The sequence below is a fragment of the Anguilla rostrata genome, chromosome 4 (genome assembly GCF_018555375.3).
Source record: "Anguilla rostrata isolate EN2019 chromosome 4, ASM1855537v3, whole genome shotgun sequence".
Lineage (NCBI taxonomy): Eukaryota > Metazoa > Chordata > Actinopteri > Anguilliformes > Anguillidae > Anguilla > Anguilla rostrata.
This window is the reverse complement of record NC_057936.1, coordinates 28,093,170-28,108,920: the sequence shown is the minus strand read 5'-3', so window position 1 is coordinate 28,108,920 and position 15,751 is coordinate 28,093,170. Positions and strand designations below refer to the sequence as shown.

Genomic DNA, 15,751 nt, shown 5'->3' with positions numbered 1-15,751 from the left:
TTTGTGTCGGGAGAGTGTAAAAGCAATGACCCAGTTAAGTGGACTGGAGCCCTGCAGAGTTATCTCATGAACATTGCTGGTGCCTGCTTGAGAGCGAGTTTGGCCCCCATGGTCACAAAGCACACTCTCCCCAATGTTGCACTAGCATTCCCCTTGCCCTCTGCCAGAAAACTGGCATCAGCCCTCAGTGTTTTGATTGTCCAGTCCCCCTTTTCCCCTTGTAACATGAGGAATTATTGAAGGAGAGCCCCCTTGATTGGCCACAACTTCCACTGTCGGGTGTAAAATACGCTATACAAATAAAATTTGATTGATTGTTCTGCATTAGGGGGCTGATGTTGGAGGCAGGGTGTGGGTAATTGGGTTCCCATATGCAGATTAAAGCAAAGCTAATAAGGAAATAGAAATGGAAATCCAGGGTACAAGTGCCCATTGTTCTGTGAGTTATTGGCTAGCTTTAAGCTCTGCAGGCCCTGTTTCTTTCACTCAAAGAAAGATTATGGGCTGGGATGTCACTTAAGTAGCCACCGTATGCAAATTTGGTCTCAAAAGTACATCGTTGCCTTGATTGGATATCAAGATGGCATTGTGTAGATCTTTCTCAGTCTCGAAATTGGATAAAATCCCATTTTCATTCACAGCTTAAAGCAAAACGAATTACTCAAAGAACAATGAGTACTTGTACCCTGGAGTTATATTGTTATATGTCTTTCCAATTGAAAGTTCAAGTAAAGGAAAAACAGGATTTTCAATGTTAAAGGAAATGGTGTAGGGAAGAAGAATTAATCATTTGTCAGGGTCAAGAGAATGTAAGTGCTCTGAGAAGAAATATTTCCATCAAGCCAAAACTTTCAACTAAACTAAAATCTGTAATGCACTTATAATAAAAACAAGACCTTTTTTCCTTTGTAATAGCTAAACAAAGAATTGTATAGTCAGAGACTGTTATGAAATATCACCAGTACATGTGACAATGGTGTAGTTGAAAGCTTTGATTTTAGGGAAATATTTGTTTTTCTCCCAATTTGTCAGCTAAAACAAAGATCATGATCCCAAGAACAAGGCCTGTTTGAAATCCAAGAAAGGATTTGTTTCAGTCCTATGGACAGGTTAATTATACAACCAATTTATCAACATTAGTCATGTATAGTTTAGAAATCAATGGGCTGCACTTGACACTTGTTACAGTTATTATCATAGTTGCAACATGATGCAACAGCCATTTGAAGGGGAAGAGCACATACTCATACACATACACATAGAATACATTATAATTATATTGCTCAGTTCTAAAACCTCAAAGATGATTTACACAGGAAAACAATATATAAACAGAGAAAGCACTGTACATAAACATAACTAAATATGCTACACGGAAAAAATAGTTTTTAGTGGCCTACAATAGGAATCATACTGTCAGTTTCAAGTGTAATTATTTATGATACTCTTCATACCTCCGCTTATTGCTGTGCACATCATTTATATAAAAAGTCTGATTTGTTTATTCCCTGATCACCTCCTTGTGTGCATCAAGATGTTTTTAAAAAGGAATCAATAGTTCAATCTAATTAGGACAAGACTGTCTCAGGGGAAACCAACACACACACTTGGTTACCTTTTGGTAACAACACATCAGTTGTTTATGACAAGAAGGTCCTGTACGCAGTACGCAATATTGGCTAAATTAAAATATTTACCATAAATTATCTGGTAACTGACTGGATCCCTTGGAAAAAGTATCTTCAATCCACTTTTGTGTCATTTTATTTTCATACTGCCAGTTTCTCGTTGCTATGTGAGCCACATTACTTCTTGACATCTCCTGAGATACACATCTGGCATCAACAACAGAATGCAAAGTGATCATTGACAACTGTGCATCAGTTGTAACTGCCAAATAAAATTTATGCACTGCCTCAGTTCTGCCTCAAAATCTAAGCTTTACTTCCGTTACTCATCTGTATTGATAATCCCTGGCAAACACTGTGAACTATACACCTATTTTATTTGGGGGGTGCAATTTTGTATCAATTGTGCTGGTAAATTATGTTATTAAGTCATTCAAGATGAATGTATTTTATTCAAAGTCATTTTCATTCCTCTTCCAGTTTATTTTTAGAGACGACTATGAAAAGTTTCACTGTGCAGCTGTGTTGTTGGAAGTTTCCAGCTGACTGACCTGTCCTGTCACAGTATGTATACAGTTGTATTATTCACAACAACAAATACTGAAGTCTAATCCTGACTTGAATGTTCAGCAATTGAAATTACTTTCAGTATTAAATTTCTGTAATTGTTTGATTAAAATGTTTGTGATACCTTATTTTGCTCTGTCACGTAAGAACAAAATAAGCCATGGATGAAATTATATTATATGATATGATATGTTTTAAAAGAGAAAAATGGTGCACGGTTTTATGTTATGTCAACCATTTCCAACTGCCTTAGCTGCAAGATGTGATCATCTTAAATCAAAGACTGGCCAAAGCTCAGTTATAATTGCCATGCTTAGCCAGCAACAGCGGACACAAAAAGGTAGAAAACAGATGGGCAACTAAATAGTTTAGCGGGGACACAGATATGATAAAAAAGGTGGTCTGTTTGGCAAATGATGCTCATTAGATTGTACACTGCTGGACATTCACTGGTTCAACACAAACTATTGTGTTCTTCTGCCTAGCCATAAATGAGAATATGTGAGTTTCTCTTTAACTAGTGTCCCTTCATGCTGGGGATGCTGTTTAACATACATTTGCATAAAAATAATATACAAATAAATGTTTTGCCTAAAATTAATACATTTACAGATATAGCATTTTAATCATAGCTTTTTAATGTTTCACCGAGTTCTAAATATCTTGAGAAAGTTCTAAATATTGTGAAAAGTTCATGGGTAGACTTGCTACCTGCCTGAAAACTTTTTCCATGGGAAACTGGCCAAAGATACTGCCTCAACAGAGTGAACAGCTCCATTAAATATTATTAACTCATTTCTGTGGTCATCTATATTTGTCCATCTGTATTATTAGGCCCTGTGGATGCAGTTTTTCACTCAACCTCACCAACCACCAATGGGTAGAATAGAGTCCATCTATGGTGCTTTTATGAACACAACTTATTTTCCATGTTAAAATAAACAGCATTTGTAATTTCAGAATTTCATGGGAAAAATGATTTCCTCTCACAGACATGCTCACTGAAATTACAAATGATATGTATTTTAACCTGGAAAATAAATAAGTTGTAGCGGTTTAATAGTTTTTCCACCTTGAATTACATAAATTCATGGGGAAATTCTGGATTTACAATAATATGCAATTTTCTCATTTCCATTATGAGATGGTGCCGGTGGGTTCTAGCAGTCATTTAACGCAAGTTCTGATTAACCTGGATCTTTTCTTGCCTCCTCTCTGCAATTAATGCAATCTAAAGTGACATCAAACAAACAGATTTTGCTTCAATATTAAGCTCCACAGATGAATAAATACCGAGGTCAATTCAAACTTTTGAAAAAAAAAAAAACAATACGAAGAAATTTTATCCAGCCTTATTGCAGTTTGATAAAATAAAACATGTAATGTGCCTGAACTTGTACCTCATCAGCTGAAATGTCCGTTCTGTTCAGGACCACTGTGTTGAGCATGTGGTTCGCATCAGGAAAATAAACGTGTCTAAATGGGATCATTTCACAGCTGTTGTACGCATAGTTCCTTATCAGCGCTCTGTGTGTTCCATATGCACAGTGACAAGGACAAGTGTCTCGGTCACAAAAACACACCCCTGAGCAATACAATAGGCAGACAGCTCTGGCTACAGGGAGTGATGAAAGTGGCATGAAAGGCCCTAGAGCTATTTACAGTGTTCTTTTTGAGAGTGATTGTGCCCCAATGGATTATTTCAGGGGCTTCCGCTGCCATGCAGATATTAATCAAGATACAATATTCACATACGCAGAAAAGATGAAAATAAACTGAATTAACTGTTTATGTTATACAAAATGTATTCTGTGAACACGTTAAGCATGTTGAAACACTGCATGAAATGGAAGAGAACTGGAATAAATGGTTTTGCTCATATTTGACCTGCTTAAATGTATTTGATCTTGTATATGAGAAAGTATCTTATATTTTGTTAAATTCTGAAACATAACCGTACTTATTTGAGATCGGGACTACAAGTAAACCATGTGCATAAGCCAATGAGAAGATCTTTGGGATGAGATATTAGATATTTTTGAGCAGGCATTCTTGTGCGTGTGTATATCTTAAATTCTGATTAATAACCCCTTGGCACCAATCTGAAGGTTTTCTGAAAGACTGATGTTACTCATGAATGTATTTTATTGTATTTTTTTTTGGACTAGTCTACTAGTTTTCTGTCTTTGTCAGGGAAAAACATAAAACAACTTTCACCAGACCCATTCACTTATCATTATTTAATGGAGCCCTTCAGATAGTGAAGTATTTTAGTTATGATTCTTCCAATATGAAGACGTAAAGGTAATGAAGGTAATGAAGGTAAGGTTATGATAATCCTGTGAAGTATATGTCTTCTGAATATAATGGACAGAAAGTAAATATGTAAGAGATAATTGTATTAATTATTGCTAAATGGTTACTAAAGGCTTGTAAAATCCATGCTAATGTGGCAAAGTTTAATTTGGTTGATATTCTTTTGTAAATCAAAAGTAAATCATTAATGTTTGCTGATCTTTTCAATGTGCTTTTGATTACTTTCAATTTTGAGAGGCAAATCACATGGGTGCTATATGAAGGTTTAATTTATTTCCATTTTTATTTTGTAATGTGTCACAAAGTTTACATTATACAGTCAGAAGCATCTTGCAAAGCCCATTCAGTATGCTATTTATGAAAAACTAATTAATCATATTTCACCAGAAAATTATATATATATTCAATAGACAAATAGCATCAAGTGTAAGTGTATCTTTTTGAGATTCACCGTTGATTGCAAATAAAACTATAAATAAAACATAATATGTATACCACACCACAATCAGTAAAATAATACAATAAAAGAAAAAAAGAATGAGTAATAAATATGGCTGTTGATTTTATTATAATAGATCTCATCCTACAAACACATATCTTGATACTTCACATCAGGACTTACAACAAGACATTACAGAACTTAGAAAGATATCTACTCAGATAATGAAAACACTGGCTTCCATCCTCCTCACCAGTACATCAGTCAATGAAGTTTACTTATGTCCACGCTGGATGTAGAGATATGCAATGTTATATATTCAGAACACTGAAAGGTTAACTTTCCTTTTATACAATGCCTCTGCAGTTTTAACATATTTTGTTGCATACAAAAGCACAAATACATCATACATTTTTTAATATATATTCATGCTTTCCAGGGGACCCAACCAGATTATGTGAACGGAATCTACAGCCAATTAAATTTGCAAATGCACTGTACTAAAATGTTCCTGCACTGTGTGGGTGCAAAAATGGGAATGTCAGGAACTTGTGGAGAGAAGAGAAAATGAGAGGTAGTTGCAAAAGTAATGGTTAAAAGTTCTTCTACTGTGTCAGTCTTAATTTTTCAACATAGACCATTGTTTTGACAAAAAAGATTCCGTTGTAACAATGTAACCTCAATTTGACCCGGTTGACAGTTTACAATAGTGTAGTTGAGCTATGCTCAGTAACCACACGCAGAGCAAAGCATACATAAAATATATGGTAAAAACATGAACATGTGAAAGTAAAATTCTTCTATTTCTGGCATCAAATGATCAATTATTTAATTTTACTCTTTGTCATTAGTTTGACTGCCAGCACAGCAGCTGGCAGGAAACAAGTTTTTTATTCAAGAAATAATGTCCAAACTTCATTAATTATTTTTAATCACTGTTAGATGCACATTATTGCTTCCATTCATCTGTGGCTAAATCAGAGCACTTCTGAAGATTAGAATGGTTTATCTGATTCTTTCAGTCCCTAGTGCATGACCTACAGTTACAGGGTGGTATTGGACAAAGAGAGTGGTGTCATTTCTGTGGATTCATCTAGTGATGTATCCATGTTTGAACTGTGAGGTATGTGGTGAAAAGGAATCTCTCTCTCCATTAAATGTGATTGACCATAAGGCTGCATTGGCACTGCAATACTCAGCTTTTCCTATTTCTACACTGTGTAGCAAGCAGCTCAGTATTCGCTCTGTTCCAGAGGCCCTCTAAGCACACTGAGGCAGAGCCTGACCAAACTCAGAGGTGTTCCTCCTCCCCCTCTTCTCCATACCACAAGGCATACTGCTCAAGGGCTGTGGCACCATGTCCAGGAACATCTTGGATTTTAGAAAGCGCTTGTAGGAGTCCTTCTCCATCAAGAGGAAGATCTTCCTTTGGGCTTCGTTGAAGGAAGACAGACTGGGGTTCTCCAAGTTCCTCCTTGTCTCTTCTCTGGTGGCAGAGTCCAGGTTGACCTGAAAATGACATCTCACAGCTGTGTCAGCTTTATTGCCTGCATTTCAGTAGCAAAAAATGACCAAATTTCTAATTTTATGTGTTTGTATAACATCATGTTGAGGTTATGTTTAATCTGTAAAGCTGGGCACAGTGAACATGCACTAATGTGGCACATATGTCTATGCATACCTCATTGGGAGATTCAGCTGCAACATACTGCTCATAAATCTTAATTGCTTTGGACGCCAGGTCTTCTTGAGAAGTGGTTTTCTTGTATTCCTGGCAGACCATCCAGAACTCAATGTTCTCTTCACTGAATTCTGACTTGAGGAAGGTGGCAAATGCTCTAAGACCATCTGAAAGATAAAAGAACATGCACTGAAAAAGCAGAGCTAATAATTCATACACATGCTTTATTGGGGAGATCATCTTTACCATGTGTGCAGAATGTATATACATTTTCTTGAAAAATATATCTCACAAAAAATATTATGGGCGTCGACAGAGGCTTAATACCACAAGTTCTCTTGTTGTGTACAACAATGAAGATTTATTTCAATGTTTATTTCAAGTAGCCAGTTAAAGCTCATTTTCAATGAAAAATTCTGTTTTCTGTTTGATAATATCAACCTCCTTGCACATATACACATCCCTGACCCTGCACAATGAGGATTAGAATTAATATCCCAGGACATAATAATTAATAAAAAAATAATAATCACATGAACATTTTTCTATTGATTTTTGTAGATCATAAGAATAAATGCCACACGGTCATGTCCGACAGCAGTGGAACATGGAGGTCAGCCTGAGGGACAAGGAGGTCATTGATTCTTAGAAGCGCCCCAACTAAGCTGATGCTTGTAAGAGTGCCAGAGTATAATAGCGGCTCCCCCTGGGGCCAACAGAGCTGTCTGCAGACACGTACCGCACATCCGGAGCATGAGAACACAGCAGGACATGCCGAGCGAAGATAAACAAAAGCGATCGCAAATCAAGCCCTTTAAACTAAGACCCAGCAATAAGGTCACTGTGGGACTGGAGCCACTGCAGCTCAGCTTTTCTGCTGTTTTAACCTTGAGTAGCATACCTTACTGCAATGAAATTACCGACCAGCATGTGGATGAGAAAAGGTTTTGGTATTAAAAGTGTTTGCACAATGAACACAGTAAGCACATTTAAAATTAACATTAATTAATAACTGAAAATTCAATTGGAAATATAAGGTACTGGGTACTGGGCACTGAGATTTTACTAAGGTATCTTAAATTGAATGACCTGAAACAAGGGGGAGTTGGGTTAACAAACTGTCTCAAAGCAGGTTCTCTACTAAAAATAGACCGATGCTTTGATATAATTTTCTTTGAGTAGAGAGATATGAATATTCAGTTGAAAAATAAATGATCTCATCTACATGGGTTTCAAGTTTCTTGTCTTATCTGAAATGTATCTCTAGGTTTTCCCTTGATATAATATCCCCTATACAGAAATATGTCCTAGTTTAATTTGAAGTCATTTGTTTATTGTTAATGGATGGTTTCAATTTCCAGAATTTGGTTAAGCTATGATATGCATTAGGCCATCATGACAAAACATAGTTGGTGTATTTATACAGTACTGATTGTCTGAGCAGAGGGCTCCTCATTCAGCTCAATCAGTCTGTCCTCTGATTAATAATAGAGAAAAAATAATATCAAATTATTCAGAGGAAATTGATCATTTTATTTATGTGTGCGTGCAGCCAATTACCGTCATTACTCAGCAGGGATTCCAAAGATTCCTTCCACTTTCTGACTTCCAGTGGAGTAATTCTAAAAAAAATTAAATAAAGTTTATTTATTTCATCCATCCATTTGGAAATGTATGCATACAGATTGACATTGACATATGAGTCTTGCTTTCAAACTGATAGAAATTGACAATGCAGAATTCTTAGAAATAGCAGGACACAATGAAATGCATTACTTAAGTTTGTCAGATTAAAGCACTTTAGTATAGTGCTGTACATGTAGCAGTGTGGGGAGATTAACAGAAGGCAGGAAAAGCACAGTGCCTTTTACAACTACAGAATATTCTAGCAGTTATACAGTACATTATTACCTTGTGTTACCAACACAAGCTGTTGTACTATGGAATTACAATTTTATAGATGTAAAGGTGTCTTGTGCACACTCAGTTACATGTGTTTTTTTTGTTTTTTTTGTAGACAGTCTTGTTTTATCTGCGGTCAGTTCCTTTCTTTGTGTATGCCACTGTAATGTGTACTCCACAAGAGCATCATTATTCCCATAAATACACATTTTAAAATGTAGGAGTATAACCATGCTTCTCATGTTATAAAAACAGCACATATCAGATTCTTGCTGGGATCAACAGGCAATATATATTTCCGTATAGATTTCTGTGATATACTGTGTACAGTATTCACTGAAAACATTGCCATATAGTCTTTGACTGTGTAAGTCATACTATACCAAGTGGAAAATTAATAATTAATAATTTATTTATTTATTATTAATTAATAATAATCTGCGTATCAAGATTCAAAATACAGTACAAAACGAAAAGTCATTGGTTTACTGGCAGAGCACATCACCACACAAATATGAATTAAGATGAAATTGAACAAAAAACATGTGATGACATTGTACTGTTAAGGTTTAATCATGCCCAGATTGGTCACTGTGTTTAATCAGAGCAGAGAAAAGGCTCATTCCATTAGTTGATCTAAACAACGTTCTCACCTCTTCACTGGTGGGCTCTTCTCCTTACTGCTAGCTGCCCTTTGATCAGGGTTTAAGTCTGGCTTCTGGAGGAGGAATCCAATCCGATGTTTCATGTCTTTTGCACTGAATGGAAAATATTTAGTTAAGAAACATGACTGCAAATGTTAATTATCTTGTGTTATTATTAGAGTTATTGTTTGTAAATGGTGCAAGTCAAATAAGATTATACAGACAAAATATATATGCAGCCCTCTCAAATGTGTATTGAAAATAGAATACACTGTACAGAATATTTAACATTACACATTCAGAGTTGCAAATGTTTCACTCCAACCTTTTTGTCAGGCTTAAACCAAACACCATAAAAATGAAAAGACATACCTAAATGAACTGACATACCTCTTTAAGCATGTTGCCGGTAGAGCTGCTAGCCCCTTACACATTGTTACGTTCTGTTAATAATACAGATCCAAGAGGGAGAAAATAAATCGTAGTCAAAGCACACTTGTCTGCTCTGTGCTGATATGTTTTAGGGTTATGGCGTGGCCATCGCCTGTGCATGTGGTTTTTATAGTACCAGAGTGTTCAGAGCAGGGACAGATTAGCCAATCCGCTGATAGCAACTGAAACAATAGAGCACTGCCTTAAGCAGTGAAAACTGCAGCCAGGGATAACAAAACACTCACACGCACACACTGGCACGCACGCACACACACACACACACACACACACACATGCGCGCGCTCGCGCGCCTACAAACACACGTACACACACACACATACACAATACAAACACATACATTTTTAAGGAAGTAACACATTAGCATGTCATATTGCCTGTCAATTGTTTCTAATTGCGGAAGTGCAATTAAAAGGGTTGAAAATAAAGCAAGTCAGAGGAAAGCAATTAGAGGGTACTTCAGTATAAGACTGTAAGTGTAATGAATAAAGCAGACCTGCCCTGCTATCTTAAGACATGTAAATATACTGACTGTTTACTTGTTTTCGTGCCAGGTCTAATCAACATAGATGACACACAAAAGCAAAACCAAGATTCTATTCTCAAAGGCGCAAATAGGGAAATAAGCTTTAACTAAACTAAACCAAAGGCCAGTCATCTAAACATTCTAAAATTGTAGCCACTGTGTGTCCTATACTGTTGTAGATAGCAACACATCAACTACTTTTAAAATGAGTTATTTGCAGTAAAGCACTTTAAACACTGGTTGTGTGCCACTCTACAGACACTATTTTCAACCTCTAGACATTGTAATTTTCAAATGCTTAATACATCTAATGTATTCTACCAGCCCATCTGAAAAATGTAATTACAGCGATTGAAAACCAGCCTAACAACCGTCAATCATCAAAGCAAACTCAGACAACACTGTATTTCAAAAATCTACTGATGAGGACTATGTTTTTTAAAATTCTGTTTGAACTGTTTGGGCATAGGCAGTTTTACCATAGGTCATAGGTAGGCAATTGCTTAGGGCCTCGTCCGCCAAAGGGGCCTCGTGAATTTGTTTCTTTTTAAAAAAAAATTTTATAAACATTTTTCCTTTCTTTTCACTCCAAACGAATGATAATCTGTAGTAGATAAAAAATAAATCAATCTACATGTAAATGTGGGCTAATCCAATTAAATATCTATTTTATATATATATATATATATATATATATATATATATATATCCGGGGCGGAGTGTGGCATAAAAAAATTGCGAAAGTACTTTAAAAAAATAACCACCTAAGGATAACGAGGACATTTTTCCTGCTAACTAGGTCCAGGTTGTTACCGATATTTCGCCTATTTCTTCATATATAGTTGCAAATCAGTTTACATTTCCTGTCTGTCGAACGAAGTTGGTTGATAATAGGTGCTCTCACTCTAGCTGACGTTACAACAGGTGTAACGTTAGTTGAAGAAGCTGAGCTAGCTAACGTTAACAGCCTTACTGTTGCCTCAGCCTGTTGTGCACCCACCGCACCTACTACAACTTCTAGCATTACTGTCTCTGCTGGTTGCGGTGAACCCGCTACAGTGTGGGAGGAAAGTGTCAGAGGCGACACCGACAGACAGCAGCAGCCCACCACAAACCAGACACCCGCTCGGACTGGGACTTTTACCCCTAGAGAATAGTGGATGTTGAAATGCTTTATCAAAAAGCATGTACTATACTTTTGTCTTGAAAGACATAAAGATTATATACTTATAATCTTTTTCTTGCCATATTGCCTTCTAACTGACTGAAGGTCATTTGAAGTTCTTCAGTTAGAATTCGCAGTCCTTTAGTTCTGTGGCTTTGTTAACTGAAAAGAGCTGCCTCCAAATAGTTTTTTGTTCACTAGCTATGATTGCGTTAATCAAAATGGAGAAGGGCCTCACATTTGTCTTTGCCTGGGGCCTCCAAATCACTAAAACCGCCTCTGTGTTTGGGTTTCATATATGACAGGTTTGTCTGCCCAAATTGTTACAGCACTTACATGAAATGTATTTTGAAATTGAACAGCAAAGAACCAAAATAATAAACTTACATCACTGTGAAATAACTATTTCAATGTACTGTACTTGCACATTTACATAGGTGGCTAAAGTGACAGTGTGCTCCCCCACCCCCAAGTTTATTTTAAATTTCCTGAATGTGAAGTTGGATTCAGTCAGCATTTGTTTGTAACTTTTCTCTTACAAGCTTTTTTCCCTTCATAACCAGGACATATATTTCAGACAGTGAACCAAGAAAAAGAAGATCAAGGAAGAAGAAAATGCACAACACAGCTATATGTGTCTTGATGGCCAGTTAGTAGATGCTTAGTATCATATAGGGACAATAAAACAGGGGTGGGGCAGCTGCAATGTTGCATTATGCATGGAAAGAGCTCCACCAATCACAGAGTTACAATCAAGAAGGAACAATATATATACAACATGTGCCTTTCACATTAGCGATTGAATGAAATGAACATCACCAAAAGTTGTTTAATCAAGTTGTTAATTTGAAAATGTTGTCATTCTTGAGCAAGCGATCTCTTAGCAATCGGGGCACAACCAATCCTGGTTTACCCTACTCCTATTCCGAAAAAGCAAACAAACAAACATGTCATTTGTACACTGTATATGTTCGAGCCAGTGTCAGTTCTCAAATTTAAAGCCACAGAGGAAAACCAGAAGCCGGTTAAAGAATCAAGGGCCCTGCAGGAACTGTCTGAGTGCTAAACCTAATTGCAAACTACAGGTTACCTATCATGTACCTAGATTATTATCAAGAGAGCTGTAAATGCACTGAGAGCTTACTTCCAAGCTTTTACTATTGTTGCTGATTTTACTTGTAGCTGAAAAGCTAAAAAATGCACTGACACAGCACTTTTAACTTGGCCAGTTTTGCTAGTCACGTTTGAAATCTCTCTTGCTCGTTCATTCATAATTATACGCTGTTTCTATAGAAATCACAAAAAGGTGTGCATTACCTTGTTCTAAGAAGAGGCTCCTCAAGGCCGGGTTTATGTTAATGACATTGTTAAAATGATTGGTTGTTTGCACAGGTCTGAAGTAGAAACTCGGCCCAATTCTGAATGGACTGGTGATTTTGTTTTCTTATAAAACTAACAAAACAGTAGTGAAAAAAAGCTGTGAAGTAGAACAGAGTTCATATTTTATCAGCACATAAGTATCATGCTACCCTGCGCAATTACTGCCAAAATTAAGTAAACTTCAACTTCTAAGATTGAAATTGAAATTACAAACTAAACTGTAGTTTACTATTTTTTGCAAGGGTATGAAAACTGGTAGGAAAAGTACATGTCTGTATCATGAAGTAATGTGGTTTGTTCCATCAACTGAGGTTTTGCACGCACAGTGTTTTATTACAGCTTCCCTTTCGAACTTCAGCCATAGAGTGGCCTCTCCTGTGTTTTATTGTCAAGAAAGGATGACTTCACCAACTCTATAATCATATGACTCCTGTGTACGAGTACATAATTCCAGATAATTATAGATACGTACACATTCTCTTATGTTGAAGAAGCATTGTGAATGCTGTTGATGTTAATATTTATCTCTTTATTGTCTATATTGTATCAAGATATATCTGAAAATGCCTGGGGGCATTACTGGCTAATATTTTTTTTGTGTGAGTTGAATAATTAAAATGAAAAATGAAAACAAAGAATTACAAAAAATTATGATTGTTCCAAATCTTATTTGGTGGAGAAAGAATGCAGGAATTTGTGAGCTTCTGTTCCTATGACAAGTAAGAGGCAGGTATTGTACGTGAGACACTATTTTATAATTGCATTCATTTTTAATAATTTAGAGTGCTCAGGGTTTTTCTTATGAACTGCTAAAGCATGTGTGTCTTTTTTATGAAATAAAAAATGGGCTTCTGGGAAGACAACAATTAAAATGCCAAGCACAACAGCTTTGCCCATGACGCGTCTTTCCCTCAAGGCACTGTTTTATCAAGAGGCCACTGAAGGCAACTGGCAATAAACAGGTGATTACCAATCAACATCAGGAGTACGTGCCTGCTGGTGACGTTATTGTTGTTTATGGGCCTGAAAGTCTCTCAGGCCTTAGGAGGAAGCAGGATGTTCTGACAGCAGTCAATAAGGTGGTTAAGACCTCATCCTTGTCCCTGACTAGACCTGCTTGTCCTCATTCTTCTTGGCATTAAGGTGTTTTAAGACAAACAGAGAGAGCTGCAACATGTACAGCTACAGGTTTTCTCAAGAGAAAAGTGGATCATAGAGGCAGGGGAACTTCAGACAAATAAGATGGCAAGTGGTGTTTGTGCAAAAAGAGGTCGTTTTCAATACTGATCATAGTCCTGAAACATTATGCGACCTGTTCAACAAGACCATTTTTATCTCCCATAATAGCCTTGTGTTTGCTTGCTCTTATTGAAGGGGCAGTTCACCCAAAATTAAAATGAAGGTGTTTCCATTTGCCCAGAGTAGTATCTGTCCGTCCAGACAGTTTTGTTGAAATGTGACAGGTTTTCTAGATAATTGCGGCAGAATACATCTTGCGGGTCCATCTTTATGTGGCTCTTTGAGGACATTCACAGAGCTTAATTTGTGTAGTTTCATCTAGATCTTTTATTTATATATTATGATTTATTTTTCTTTTGGAAAATGTATATGCACTTTGTAATTTTGGTTTCACATATTTTCAGACACAGCATATGAATGTAATTTTAAAGACAAAGACAAATTTCATTAATTTCTCCATTATTCTTTTTGCACTATGAGAAATAGCACCCTTTGCCCAGCAAAAATAAGCAAACATCTATCCTAACTGAGATTGCAGTGGAGGTTAGCATGAGAATCCAAAAAATCCTATCTGTAGTTAAAATAACATTTAGATGCAGATAGAGACAAGGCAGAATGGCTAGCTTGTAATTAGCTACCTATTTGACAATAAAATCAGAGAGAACAGTTTTTGGAGTAAGTTGCTTCCCATTTTATTGCAGGACTCAATAAAGAAAGGTGATTTAAATAGAATTTCACAGTCTGCATTTCCCAGTGCAAATATGTCAGTTCTTTCATCAAGTAGAAAGAGATATCAATCTAGCTAGTCACCTGCACTGTGTTTACCAGGAGTTTAGCAAGTCAGTTCTAATGCAATTATAACAGAAAACTGTTTTCAGCAAGCATCTATCTTTGTTTCATTGAAGTATCTTCACTAAGTTAAAATAAAACTGGAGGCAATTAATTTTAAAACATAAATTATCACATGTATTTCATTCAGTTTGTCATTGGTATAATGTACAACACAAAATGATACCATAACCACTGTTATTTATCACATTAGCAGTGTATAGCATAAATTATGCCCAGAGTCAAAGCTGTAGCACAGGTTTATATTGTGTTCCAAACACTTTGGTTTGAAGGTTTCAAGCGATCATGAAAACGTGAGCTAGTGAAGCATTTCTATAATTCAGATCAATTAAAAATCCAAAATGGCTCATCAACCAGGAAATGGTCACATCGTCAAAACACATGACGCTGTGATCGCTCATTTTAAAATAAATGGAACTGTGAATTAATCAACCCATCTATCATATGCGAGAGTTTGCTTACATGCACACATTGAGGGAGCACTTCTACTTTACGGGTTACTAAGATGATATAAAAAGATTAAACTCCCACGCACTGTATCTTGCACAAACTGTTTAATTAGGTGATAAATGTTTTAGAAACAATTCTTCCTCAGTGTCATGAGTAAAACAACAATAAACCCACCAGTGGGACCTTAATATTTTTATATCTTCTTATACCCTTTTCTCCAAGCACCTGGTTTTTCACTTGTGCCCAGTGTGCAAACCTTATTCACTATGTAAGTTACTTTATGGGTTACTAAAAAGTTATGAACCCCAGAGTGTTTTGGAATAAACACTCCAAACCGTTACAATACAATACCTTCAAAGCGCCAAAAAGAGGCTCGAAACATTGTTTGAATGGAAAGAACTGGAGCAAATTTCTGTGTGCAGAGCCTTTTTTTTATTTTGGTGCTACAGGCCTTTTTTCTCCAGCTCCAGACAAGAGGACAGATGTACATGTCACTATCTTTAGAACAATACAAT

At 36.3% G+C, this 15,751-nt stretch overlaps 1 protein-coding gene across 2 annotated transcripts; it reads right to left on the bottom strand.

Annotated features, from left to right (window-relative positions):
- Window positions 1-5,053: 5,053 nt before the first annotated feature.
- rgs4 (regulator of G protein signaling 4) lies at window positions 5,054-9,727 on the bottom strand. Of its 2 annotated transcripts, none has more exons than XM_064332010.1 (5): window positions 9,568-9,727; window positions 9,187-9,291; window positions 8,192-8,253; window positions 6,632-6,798; window positions 5,054-6,459 (listed from the first exon to the last, which is right to left on the bottom strand). In XM_064332010.1, the coding sequence occupies exons 1-5, from the start codon at window positions 9,609-9,611 to the stop codon at window positions 6,211-6,213; spliced, it is 627 nt and encodes a 208-aa protein (XP_064188080.1). In that variant the 5' UTR covers window positions 9,612-9,727; the 3' UTR covers window positions 5,054-6,210. The 2 variants fall into 2 exon arrangements, with proteins under 2 accessions (XP_064188080.1, XP_064188079.1); XM_064332009.1 differs by having other exon boundaries at window positions 9,550-9,720.
- Window positions 9,728-15,751: the final 6,024 nt, after the last annotated feature.

What these genes read in the sequence shown, in the direction of transcription:
- rgs4 (XM_064332009.1), bottom strand. Translation starts at nt 9,611, where the DNA reads ATGTGTAAGGGGCTAGCAGCTCTACCGGCAACATGCTTAAAGAGGTAT. An exon ending in AGGTATGTCAGTTCATTTAG is followed by an intron (nt 9,292 to 9,549) that starts GTATGTCTTTTC and finishes TTTTCCATTCAG; the next exon opens with TGCAAAAGACATGAAACATC. An exon ending in ATCCCTGCTGAGTAATGACG is followed by an intron (nt 6,799 to 8,191) that starts GTAATTGGCTGC and finishes TTTATCTTTCAG; the next exon opens with ATGGTCTTAGAGCATTTGCC.